A 13,537-nucleotide genomic window follows, 5' to 3' on the forward strand; every position below is an offset into this window, starting at 1 on the left:
AGGGTCTGGCCAGTTGTTGTGCGACTTCTCTGACCATTGGTATCGTTGACATTGTCATATATACGGGTTGTGCTGTAATCTGGTGACAAGGGTTGGCACCTTTTCACATGGCCAAGATGGGACATTTTTGGAACACACCAGGTTTTACAAGCCGACACATACCCACGGTCAGTGCAACAGATAGGACTTTACTTATTTGCCTACATAAAAGCCTATTGTTGTAGCGGTTTATTTGCTTATTCTGTTTCTTGTAACATTTAGGTATTGTAGATACTGCAATACTTATTTTCTGCTACTATTACATAACATATGGGACATAACTATGTCCTACAATCCCAGGACATTTTGCCATTTGAAATGTCTTTTGTCAGGACACAACTGCCCAACAATGGACTATCCCTCTCAAAGTGGGACAGATGACAACCCTACTGCAGACACCAGATTGTTTGGGCCAACACATAGCCACGGTCACTGCAGGTTTAGAACAGTCATTTGTTTCCTAGCTGTAAGCCTTATACCTTTGGCACTTTTGTTGTTTGCCTGTTTCTTGTATGAATTACATTTATTCTATCCTGACGTGACCGCTTTAGGCAACTGTTACATGCAGTATGGTGCATGGTTATTTCCTACGGTCACAAGACATTTGGCATTGTACCATTTTTGGTCAGGTCACACCTACACACACATTAATTGTTCCTCACACAGTGGATCAGGGGTATCCTGTTGATGTCAGTGCCTTCATCGCCCTTATACCATGTGCCACTATGCGAATGTGTGCAATATATTCTCCCGCTTATTCGTGTAGGGACACGTGCATCACGGGCAGGTGTTTGATCCTGGGTAGTAGGTTATGCATGACCATTTATGACTGGCCAGTATCGTGCACCTCTAATGCACATTCCAACTTGTGTCCAGATATCTACAGGACTGGACTTCATGTCTTCCATTCTAATGTTTACACAGGTTGTGTATCCCATGAGGGATATCCAAAAATTGGACCGATCCACAACAAGAAAAATAACAAACATTTTTTGGCGTTACGAAAATGTGATGGGGGTTTTACATGCAAGCGATACATAGTGTGCAATCCTGCAACTGCCTAGGGTGACACTACCTACTACATATGTGTAGTGGTCACTATGTGTAGCTGTGGCTGCACCAAACCAGTAGGCCAAGTATGGCTGGATTTGGGGGACGTTCAGTTACGGGAGCAGGTTGTGTGATGTGGAGGGGATGCTGGGTAGTCCATTGCGCATCCAGGTGTGTTGCATTTGTTATGGCCAGTTCCATCAGGACCAATCTGTGGATATGTGCTGGTGACATGTCTATACATTTGTATCGCACATTTCAATATTCATATGTTTGTGGGATTGTGTTCTACAGTATGGCCTGTCTGGTTGTATTGCAGCTGTTTATACATGTGTTTGTGTTTCTTTCAGCTTCACCCGCTGCTCCCTCATACACCTCCGGTTCACCTATTCTGCATATGACACAGTATCACCTTGGAGGATTGTACCATTAACATCCCCCCAGACACACAGATTCCTCACACCCCATACATCATTACTTTGGTTGTTGGCCCATGACTCGGCCAGAGTAACACATTGAATACCCTACATGTGTCAGGTACCTGTATGGTTGTGTGGATTACCCTGCCATGTTTTCTTTCCACATGCTATACCTCACGCACATAGGTACACGCCCATACTTAACTTTCATAACATGGTTGGTATACCCGGGTACTACCCGTTCAACTGTGACACATCCTGACAAGTTCGGCTTGTACTGCTGATTTCTGGATGTTGGCAGCCTGTTCTACTCATTGGTAGGATGCCACCTTTTCCTATGTCCAGGATGGGATATATTCCGTACACATATCCGACTGTACTGGACAACACATCCCCACAGTCGACAGTACGGATAATACTTCGCCTTTCAGCCTACATGTTTCCTTATTGTTGTAGCTGTTTATATGCTCCTTCTGTTTCGTTTACATGCTTATTCTGTTTCCTATCACATTTGGTATGTGAAATACGGACATACCTTTTGTATGTGACTATTACATGCCTTGTGGGATATGTTTCGGACATACGGTCGCTAGATATCTACATTTATCGTGTATTTTGTTATGGACACATCTGCCCAGCTGTGTACCCTCCTTTACATTATGGGTCAGCTGGTGACCCTCACCATTGGGCTGGACATACCTACTGGCGGCTCACTAACATATGATGCATTTCACTTCCACTTGGTATAGCTATCTACACTGCATTGGACTATGGCCACACGGTCTTCCATGTCATTTGTTCGCGGGATAGGAACCCATTATTCCCTACCGTGGATTTGTGTTTGCTTCTTCACTTTGTGTTCGCAGGAACTTTCTTGCATGCTTTGCATACGTTTCATTATCCACGGACACTGACAGATGTGATTACTATCTTGCAACTTGTTATATGCAAGCATTTTAGGTTGCACATCGACAGCTGCCATTTCCATGCCTCTGTGCGGCACTTCAACATGCCCTATGCACTCGCGCTACTTTCCTGTGCACGTGGCTGTGGTGGCAGTGCGCCTTCATTAATATGCATTTGGCGCTACTGTGCCATCTTCACGCCGCACTGTCAGCGCAAGCCTACCGCCGTCCTTGTGTCGAGCTTCATGAATCCCGGGGTTTGTTTATACATTATGGCTATTCCACCTACACATTTGTTTTTTCTATTGCATCGATGTATGTTATATTCTGGAGGGAGGATTTCCTTGTTCTTAATATGAGGTTTTAGCCAGGTTTTGTTAAGTATGGTGATATCGGAGGAGTATTGGGAAATAATATGTTTCTTAATAGTACCTTTATTGGGATCATATAGTAAGAATTGTATGCTTTTGGTAACTTCTGTTAAGCTTTTATTGCAGCGTGTCTTATCTCTGTTTATTTTCTATATTTTTTGAAAACCACAGTGTTTTGTTTTACTTCTGCATCTGTTAACATAATGTCATTGCTATTCTTCTTTTTCCTCAGTTTGAAACTTACCTGTACTGGGGGTCTCCTGTTAAACCTTTCTCCTTTTAGCCTTTTTTTTTTGTTGACCCTCTAATGTCCCTATCATGTAGGAGACTTGGGATATGTAAGATCCATCATTCAGAGAATTAATTATATTTTTCATGCACCCTGACTTTAAAGGCTTAGAGACAGCTCCAAGATTAATGTAAATAGACATCATACAGAGTGAAGTGCCAGCTGCATAAGGATCTTCCTTACCTTGTGGGATATTTCTAGAATTAGATTGAAATCTACAACGTTTAAGTTAGATTTCTCCTCCCAAGGTTGTGCTTCATATAATGCTGGATCACTCTGGAACAAACTGGCCATTGTTTATGACTTACTCCATATGACTGGCTTGGCATGTTTATTGAAAACCTGTTTTGAAGGTAAGTTTGGACTGCAAATTGCTTCAACTTCTCTTACAAGTTTCTGTATTATTCCTAGTGCTTGGAAGTGTATTACCAATGACAGTGTTAGCATTTGTTTTACATCAAACCTTGAGGTATCCTAAGTGAATGCAGAAGCTTTCAATACCTTTATATACATATTTGGATCATGAATGAATTGCATATTTCTCATGGAATGCTGAACATCTGGATGCCAAGGTGCATTTCTACAAAAGTTCACCTATCCCACTAATGTAGTGCAGGAATGCCCCCAGATAGCTCATTCTGGGGAATTTCACTGGGGAATTTCACTGCCTAAGTCAATCAGAAAAATCAACTTGCCATAGAGTTTTTCAGTCTTTCAGAGAATTTGGACTTCAGTTATTTAGTTACTGCTACTATCCATAAATTTGTACATTCCCTGAATTTCATTTTCCAGCTTGGTCTAGAGACCAGCGAGTTGGCAGTGGAACCAATCTCTTGGACTGAACATCCCCTGCTAATTTTCATCTTTGGGCGCTAGCCAGAGTTGCCACCTAGTACTGAGCTTGTCTATTTTTGAGCTTTACAAAGCATCATTAGTGGCATGCTGATAGCTATAAGAGGTCCACTACTGGAAGGGATCACAGTGATGACCAGACTCACTGGTCATGGTATGCAGCAACCTTGAATGGCATTCTGAAAATCATTTCTCCTGTTTATCTATGTTCCAGGTCTACTGGTGTATGTGACCCATGGCCTTATCATTAAAGCTGAATGATATGTACACTAGGATTACACCTGAAACACAGGTACGGGAGGACATGCTGCTTTACAACAAACCTAGTTTTGAGCCTCATTACTCAACATATTGAAATAAATCCCTTGTAAGAAGCCCTTTTTTGTCTGGTGAAATTCCTGCTCTATCAAACTGCTCAGTAACACTCTTTTGATTGGTGGGTAAGCCCCCCTTTTGACTGATCAGTAACACTTACTGGGCAAAGAGGGGAAAGTACACTTTTCATGCACCCTGATCTTCAAGATTTAAAGACAGCATCAGGGTTAACAGACACTATCCAATGTGAATTACCACTTGCATAAAGCTCATCACTACCTTGTAGGGATACCCCTAGAGTCAGACTGACATCTCCAACTTTTAAGCAAGATCTCTCCTCCCAAGGCCCTGCCTAGGGTTGTGCTTCATTTAATGCTGGATCACTGTAGAACAAGCTGGGCATTGTTTCTGACTTGGCACATATGGTTGACTTGGCATTTTTTTTATAGAGAACTGGCTGGATGAAATTTTTGGACCACATCTTACTACAGATTTCCCTAGACATCTCAGTGTTATTCCAAGCACTTGACAGTGTATTACTGTTAGCAGTGTTACCAATTTGTTTTACATAAAACCTTGAGGTGTTCTAAGTAAATACATTGCTGGTGCTTCTAATGCCTTTAAATACATACTTGAATCAGAAGAGAATTGTGTATTTCTCCTGGTGTACCATTCACCCAGATGCCTAGGTACATCTCATTGATATAGTCCATGAATGCCCCATATAGTTTATTCTGGGGGAATTTTAATGCTTGAGTTAATGAGAGAAATTAACCTTCTATGGATCTTTTCAGTCCTTTTGAGAATGTGGACTTCATGTGCTACTGCTATTCATAAATTTGGACGTTCTTTGAATTTGGTGTTCCAGCTTGGCGTGGGGCCTAATGATTTGCTTGGAAACCCATATGTTGGACTGAGCATCACCTGCTTATTTTCACCTTTGGGCTCCAGCCAATGTTGTCACCTGGTACTGAACTGGTCCATTTCTGAGCTTTTACAAAACATCAGTGGTGGCATGCTGACACTATAATGGACCACTTATGGGAAGGGATCAAAATGATGATCTAGACTCACTGGTCGTGGTATATAACAACTGTGACTGGTCTCTGGAAATAATTACGCCAGTATATGTATGTCTTATGTCTACTGTTGTATGTGAGCCTTGGCTCGATCCTTAAAGCTGAATGATAGATATATAGAATAGGATTGCATCTAAAACACAGGTAGGGGAGGACATGCTGCTTTAAAACAAGCCTAGTTTGGATCCTCATCACTCAACATACTGAAATAAATCTTGTAGAACCAAAGGAGAGAAGAATAATTTTTCACAGTTACATTTCTGCTCTATCAAACTGTCCATCAGCACTCTTTGGATTAGTGGGAAGACTGTACAGTACAGTTTTTTTTATATCTTGCTGAGTTTTTACTTCTTCTGAACCTGAAGATGCTGCACATTTTTTTGCAGGCAGTCTTGCATGCACCCATTGTGCATTGCTGTGGTTCTACTGCAAAGACTATAGACCTTGGTGTGTTCAGTCTTATTATATTGTCTTTGATGAGGTCATGAATGAGGTTTCATCACTTCACTCCACTTACTGTGAGTTAGATTCTGGCCCAGTGAGGTTGGTTAAATCTTGTCTTGATTCATAAGAACTATCTTTTTTTTCAGATTTTTATGTTCTTTTTTGAGAGTGTATTCTCCTTCTGTTGTAAAAGAGACTTATTTAAGTCCTTTTCATACATTCTCAATGAGCCATCCTTGGATCTGGGAAAATTGGAAGATATTGCCAGTCCATCTCTGACTTTCCTTTTTTCAGGTAAGTATAATCAAAAGGAATGTATGCTTAGGTGTATTTCTTTTTGACATTGTATGACCTCTTCAGTCCATGTTAGACCTGGTTTTAGGTTTAAGAATGGCATTGAGACGGCTCTTACTTGATTGTTACAGATTTTGTTATGGCATGAAATCAGTGGTTATATTCCACTTTGGTTCTATTTGATTTCGTAGTGGCTTTTGACACTGTGTCCCATGCCATCTTGATCAAATGCCTGAGCTCATATTTTGGTCCATCTGGTACTGTTGTCAAAAGGCTAGCCTCTTACCTTTTGCTTTTTGGGCTGCTTATAGCAAGTAGCCTGAGGTGCTAGTTTCTCCAGTAGTCCTCAATGGAATGTTGGAGGTGCTTCAAGCCTCAACCATGGTGCCACCATTGTTCACAGTCTATATTACTTTACTTACTGAGGTCTTAAACAGTGGGGGTATTCACTATCAGTTATATGGTGATAATATTAAGTTCCACCTCTCCATTAACCAGAAGTCTTCCAGACTTTGCCATGCTAGAAGACTCCTTGGATTATATACTTCAGTGCATGGCAACAAACCAACTAAGATTCTTGTTGGTCATTGCCAGTGTCTGTCTTTCACACCTTTTTCTCCTTTCTTTTCATATTATATATGGGTGAAATAGACTGGAATGTGTGTCTCAGGTTTGTGACCTGGGGTGATTCTTGATGACAGACACATGCTTATGAAGCTGGTGTGATCTGTCATCAAGACATTTTATTTCCGTATTAAGAATATTGCTTGGATGTGATAACTTAATTCCATCTTTTGACCATGTGGCAGTGATTTATGTGCTATTGCCATCTTGCATAAATTGTTGCAGATGGATGTGTGATTTGACTGCAGTACATGCAGAAATATGTTGCAAAGTTTTTGGCAGGAGCACCTCACCACTGTCACATCACTCCCTTGCTCTGGGATCCACATTGGGTGCCTGTTGCATTTCACACAATCTTGGTCCTACCTGTTTCACAGAGCTGCTAGTGCCGTGTTCCACAGTGAGGTTCTCCCAGGCTATTAGACAATGGACTGCTGGCTTTTCTAAGGACCCACCATTTACTTACCTTGATCCAGTCATTTGGAATTAGCTTTCCTCCATGATTAGGACATGCATAACTGAGGCCTCCTTCAGTGCGTCTTTTAGGTACTATCTGTTTAAGATAATCTTCTTAATCTCATCCAAACATATTTTTCATTTAATAGTATCATTTTATGTGATCCTTTACCTTATTTGTACTATTTTATTTCATTCTACCAAAATGAACAATACAATCTGTGTTTTAGTTTGTACAATGTACATAAGTATTTAAGTAAACTAATGAATTAATGCAGCAATCTTTATCTGGCCTGGGTTGAAAGAAGCTGATTTCTTTTTGGTAGAATGGTCTAAGCTGATTTCTTTTTGGTAGAATGGTCTATCTCTTCCCCAAAAAAGTTAAAAACAATTAAAACTTTCTACAGGTAACTCCTATTTAGTGACATGAATAAAGTAAGATGTTGGTCTGATTAAAATCTGTTGTTTTTAGTTAAATGAATAGCATTGCATCCAGGCTTAATGGACAGCAATGTTATCTTCCAGGTTCGTGGAACTTCATACCACAAAAATAAAGGAAGTCTTGACCATGGCCTGCTCACCTTAACAAACAGTATTTTCTCTGTCCTCTTCTTATTTAAAATCATTATCAGCATACCCCCTTACAGAAGGGTATGCCCATGATGATGTTTTGTCCCATTCAGGGTTTCCAGTTTTGGCAACACCTGCAAATGGTCAATTGTGATCAGTGAACTCTGCCTGTAAACAAATGTAAAATAAGACAAAGTAAAATGCTGGCAAAAAAGTCAACAGCACAACATTGACAATGCAATGAGCTTTCTTTTAGACGTAGCAGTCAGAGTATGTGCTCCCTCCCCCCACTACTTATATATACCGTCTCTAAGACTAAGTAATACTTGGGAGATGGCATATTCTCCAACCCTAGTATTATGTAGGTCTCACTGCAATGTAGATTAGCTTTCTTACTGACTAAATGAAAAGGGCAGGAAAGCTGTAAACAAAAGTGAAGGTCAACCAGTATACATGGACATATATATGTATGTATATAGACTCAAAAGAGGATTAGATATTAGATCATCAGGATATGGGTCCACCACAAGGGCTTTTCTAATCAGATTTAAAAACAGAAAACATACACTTAAAGCAGGAAATAAATAGCTAACAATAATGTTTACGTAACAGTTTTGAAGCTGACTTAGGCCTAGAAAGTCACTGGTTAAAAGTTTATCTTGTTGCACAAAAAAAAAATCTGAGTGTCAAAATAGCTCATATAAACTGGTAGCCTGCCCAAAATTCATGCATTAGCTGTTACTATGCCATACAAATTCAAATGAAGTCATGCACTAACATTTTTTTTTAACATTTTTTTAGATGAATAAAGCCTAAAAATCTGTCATCAGGTTAGCAGTTTGGCTTGTTGCAAAATGTGAGTCACAAATGAGAAACCAAAATTTCTGGATGTCAAACTGCTCACATAAATCAATGGCTTACCAAGGTTTCAAACAGACATTGTCACACCAAACAAATTCAAAATAACTAATTTGGCAAATAATTCAAAAGCATGACTGTTAAAATTGATATAAATTGACAAATGCATAGCTAATATATGCTAAAAAATATGAACACAATAAATAACTTGACTTTGGAATCATAGTAAGCTTATCATACCTGAAAAATGTAATGATGAATCAAAATGGATAAAAAATATCACAAAAAAACTTTTCTCCCTTTGTATGATTATACTGACATTTAGACATAAAAGCACCAAAAATACACTGATTAAAAAGCAGGAACCCAAATGAATTAGGAATCCCTGTTATGTAGCTGTGCTGATCCCTAGTGATGAGGGAACTCCTGGCTGAATGAATAAATATTTGAAACTGAAACAAGAAAAATATAGTATATGTACAAATCTGAGTAAATAAATATACTGCCAGTTTTGAAAACCAGAAATGGCCCAAATTTTTGTTCTAAAAAGTTATTTGTAGATGGAAAGAAAACAGTATATAAAAGTTTTGATAGATGCAGATATAATAGTGTTTGCGTGTATATTTATATATTGATAGGGAGATAGGTACAAATATATATAGATATATTATATATGTGTGTGTTTGAGTATATATATATATATATATATATATATATATATATATATATATATATATATATATATATATACATACATATATACACAGACACACACACAAATATATATATATATATATATATATATATATATATATATATATGTATATATATATATATATATATGTATATATATATATATATATATATATATATATATATACTATTGAAAACTTAGATCAGAAAAAGACTGATTTCAGAGATATTAATATTCTGAATAATTAATGCATAGCCTTGTAGGTAATGCACTTTTCCAAACATCTGACTTTGGAATTATGTATAGTTGGTTTCAACTTTCTTCTTTCAGTGAAGGTGAGTATCTTTGAAATAAGGCTTGAAAAGTAATAATAAGGTATCTGTTACATAATTATTTATATATGATCTACTTATTAGGATTTGGATTCTTCATTGCTGGCCAAGAACAGTCTTGAGAGGGAGGTCCGACTTCTGCAAGAGAGGCTGGAAGCAAACCAGCGGGCCTGGGATGCCTCAAAGCAAGAGCTAGGAAACTTGGAAAGACAGACCAGTGAGTTGAATGGGAGTCTGAAGAGCAGCCTTTATGAGTCTAAAGCTGTTGAAAGCATGTTCCAGTCATTTAAACAGCAGCTCGCCACATCACTTAGCAGTGGGAATCATATAGTCAGTCCTGATGAAGACGCCATCAAAGAAAGGATATGTGAAATGTGCAGAAGGGAAGAAAGCAAGAAGATGGTAAGTGGAAAACAGAAATGCCTTATAAATAATTTCCCACTTCTTTAGAAAATGTTTGCTAATCTTTCTGAGTTTTCTGTCTTTATCAGAAAAAAATAGAAAATAGCTTTCTACTATAAATCTGCAGCAATATATAAAAATTAAATAATGACAGAAATGCTGTGCCTGTGATGGCATCAGACAATAATGGTGGTTCCAAATAGCCTCTTCACATTATTTCTTTTTTTTATTTGAAAATTTAGTTTTACTTTATTTATTTATGTATTTATTTATTTATTATTTTGCAGGACACTAAAACGAAAATCTAAAGTTTTTTGTTTAGTGATGGATGTCAGCTTTTGAATTGTAGAATCCCCTTTATCTATATATCATACAGAGGAGAAGCATGACTCTCAACCTGCGAACATTGAAATTTTCAACAAAGTCCTTTTAAAAGAGGGTATATTTGGCCAAAAATCTGGGCAGATAATATGAAATTTGCATACCTAATAGCATTACTCCACGTATTACTAGTACACTTGTGAGATACAAGCATTCACAAACACAAGATTAAAAGAAACTGGAAGCAGAAATGACAAAATGATGCAAAATAGAATACAAATAATCATGTATTGTTCGGATTAACCATGATTCATGAATGAGGTCTGTTTCTCTCCTTCTGTGTCATGTACACACACACACACACACACACACACACACACACACACACACACACACACACACACACACACACACACACACACACACACACACACTTCTATGTAAAATATGTTTATTCACTCATTGAGTCTGTTCGTAATTCTTGTGTGGTCTACCTGGATTTTTGTATGATTGTTCAACTATATCAGTACATGATGTGGTCATGGAAATAGTTTCATCTGTGTGAACTATTTACTCTGGACAGGACCCTTGCCTGTCAAGGCTGTTTTTTTTTATATTTATTTGTCACTGGGTCCAATTCTCTTGCAGATAATGAGATCCTCCTTGAGAAATGGGGTGTTCCCTGCACATGTAAACATGGCATTGATCACTCCTACTCTCAAAAACTTTATTAGATCCCAGCTACTTGGAGGATTTACTGAGTATGATACAGAGAAAGCTGCTTATATGCAGATTTTATTCCTTTATTACTTTTCATGATCTCTTATAGGATGTCAGTCCAGTTTTAAGTATTGGCACAGTACTGAGACATCCACTTATGTCAAGGGATCAACATTTGTATTCAGTCTTGGTTGTTCTTGATCTCTCCGTGGCTTTTCATGCTATGCAATATGATTGCAGTTTCGCAGGAACTGTACTTGAGCTGTTTACATTGTAACTCTTAGATTTCTTTCAGAGGACAGTGTCTGGAATTATTTTATCCAGTTCTGTCCCACTGGACTACGATGTACCACAGTGTTCTTGCTTTCTTTTTTTAAGAGCAACATTTTATTTATCATATTTTCATTTTTACATACTGTACAATCACCATACATAGTGCATTTGTTATTTCCTCACTGATCCCCTATACAATCATTTTATAATTATATGCTTATATAATACAAACTGTCCTCATGGAAATCATTGCTTACAATTAAATTTGAATCATTTACCCTTAAGCATGTAACTTCATATATCACAAACAACTATTCTATCTAGTCTAATCTTTAGATTGACTTTACATTGCACTTTAAACAAATCAGACACAAGTTAACTATTTAGTATATAATTTGAGATAAGGAATTGACTAATGACCATGTTGTTTTATTATCAATACATTACAATTTTAACAACTGGACCAGTAACTTCATGTATCATATTACAATCTATTAAATAGAGCTACATCTTAGGTGCTTTATTCTGTGTCAGTGTCCTCTTCAGGCTTACTTTCTATTGCAGAGTCCCATACAGCCCATTTTTAATAGTGTGTTATGTTTCAAATCTAAACATTCTCAGTAGTTCCATACATAACCTCTCAACCTGTTAGAACAAGAAATCTGGACAAAGGCACAAGTAATGGGAAGACAAAGGAGTAAAATATTGACACTTTTTAAATATTGCTCTTACAAACTTAGAAAGTGGATATAACAGGTTATGCATTAGCATGAATTTTCTGAAGGATATAAAGTCTGAAACTCAAATGTGTGCCATTATTTTCTGACTTCAGTTTTCAATGATTTGCCAGAAAACCACAATTTTATGCGAAAAAGACAAAAATATGAGTAAAAAATCTGGACATTCTGTGAAAATCTGTACAGTTGAGAGGTATGGTTTCATATTGTAATCACTGCAATACTTTTTTTTTTTTTTTTTTTTTTTTTACTTTTATTGATGGTTTGTCTTTGGTTTTCTGTTTTCTATTTATGGCTTTCCTAGCCCCTGTCAAGACTAAAGAAAGCAATGCTATCACCTCTTTAATACATGTCATTTTATGCTAACTCAATGAGAACAACACTACACTGATGTTAATTTCTCTTCCAATTATAACAGTGTGTATATTGTTCATTTCATTTTTGTGCAAAAACAGCTAATTACATTCACACAATATATGCTCTCAAGATCCTTTTTCTGAACCATCACAACTCTGACATATGGTATAGAAATATTTATGCAAACATTTTCATGCAAGTTTCTAAATGTTCTCAATTTGGTTGCTAGATATTTCTGTTTAGTCATTCACTTCATGCTAGTTATAATTTTCGAGTGTATCGTCTTCTCAAATCTAATATTACCTTAAATTGTCTATTTATTGCTCTTTTCTGGTCTGCCATTTCTCTTTTGGCCTCAGCTGTAAAATCTACAATTTTCAGTTTAATACATTTACTATTTAGCTTTTGCATATCTTCATTCAGCTCTAATATTAGAACTGTATATGCAAGCTGATCTGAGTTCAATAATCCAAAAGTTTGTTTAGCTTCATTCTGTTTTATTACTTCATCTGCTTTATCAGCCCTCCTTTGCTTACTGTGTGACCTTCAGCAAGTCACTTAATCAGACATTGCTCCTGGGTTGCCCCTGAAAAGGGATTGTATGTCCAGGGGTCCTAACTGGTTAACAAATGTAATAATAATAATAATAATAATAATAATAATAATAATAATAACAATAATAATAATAACAAAACAACAAAAACAACAATAATAATAATAACAATAAAACAATAATAATTATTGTTATTATTATTACTATTATCTTTTTTTGTTATTTCTTTTACAAATGCTCATTACATTTTCTTTTGTGTTTTTCTTATAATTGTATATAGTATAGCCTATTGGTATTATTCCATTTTCCAAAGTCTAACTTTCTTTAAAGTAAAGATGTACATAATTTTATTTATATAACACTACATGTAATGCTCTTTATATTTCTTTAAGTCTATCCAAAAATACTCATGTGTGATGCTGTGTTGCCTCCTTGGCCTCCATGCCTATTACATCCTTCCATTTGGAGGTACATTCCAACTCCTGAATGAAATATATTAACCTAAGTTGCAAAAAATATGGTATGCCTCTAAATCTGGAAACATCAAACTGCCCTGTTCCTTTGTTAGCATTAGCTTTTACTA

At 36.9% G+C, this 13,537-nt stretch overlaps 1 protein-coding gene across 1 annotated transcript in view; it reads left to right on the forward strand.

Annotated features, from left to right (window-relative positions):
• The window catches only part of CCDC170 (coiled-coil domain containing 170), a 724,401-nt gene that overhangs the window by 485,413 nt on the left and 225,451 nt on the right, over nt 1-13,537 (forward strand). Inside the window, exon 6 of the mRNA XM_044088859.1 lies at nt 9,676-9,993. Coding sequence (XP_043944794.1) covers nt 9,676-9,993 — 318 coding nt within the window. The remainder of the gene's footprint in view (nt 1-9,675; nt 9,994-13,537) is intronic.

This window comes from Protopterus annectens, chromosome 1.part0, assembly GCF_019279795.1.
Source record: "Protopterus annectens isolate FY-2018-M chromosome 1.part0, PAN1.0, whole genome shotgun sequence".
Lineage (NCBI taxonomy): Eukaryota > Metazoa > Chordata > Ceratodontiformes > Protopteridae > Protopterus > Protopterus annectens.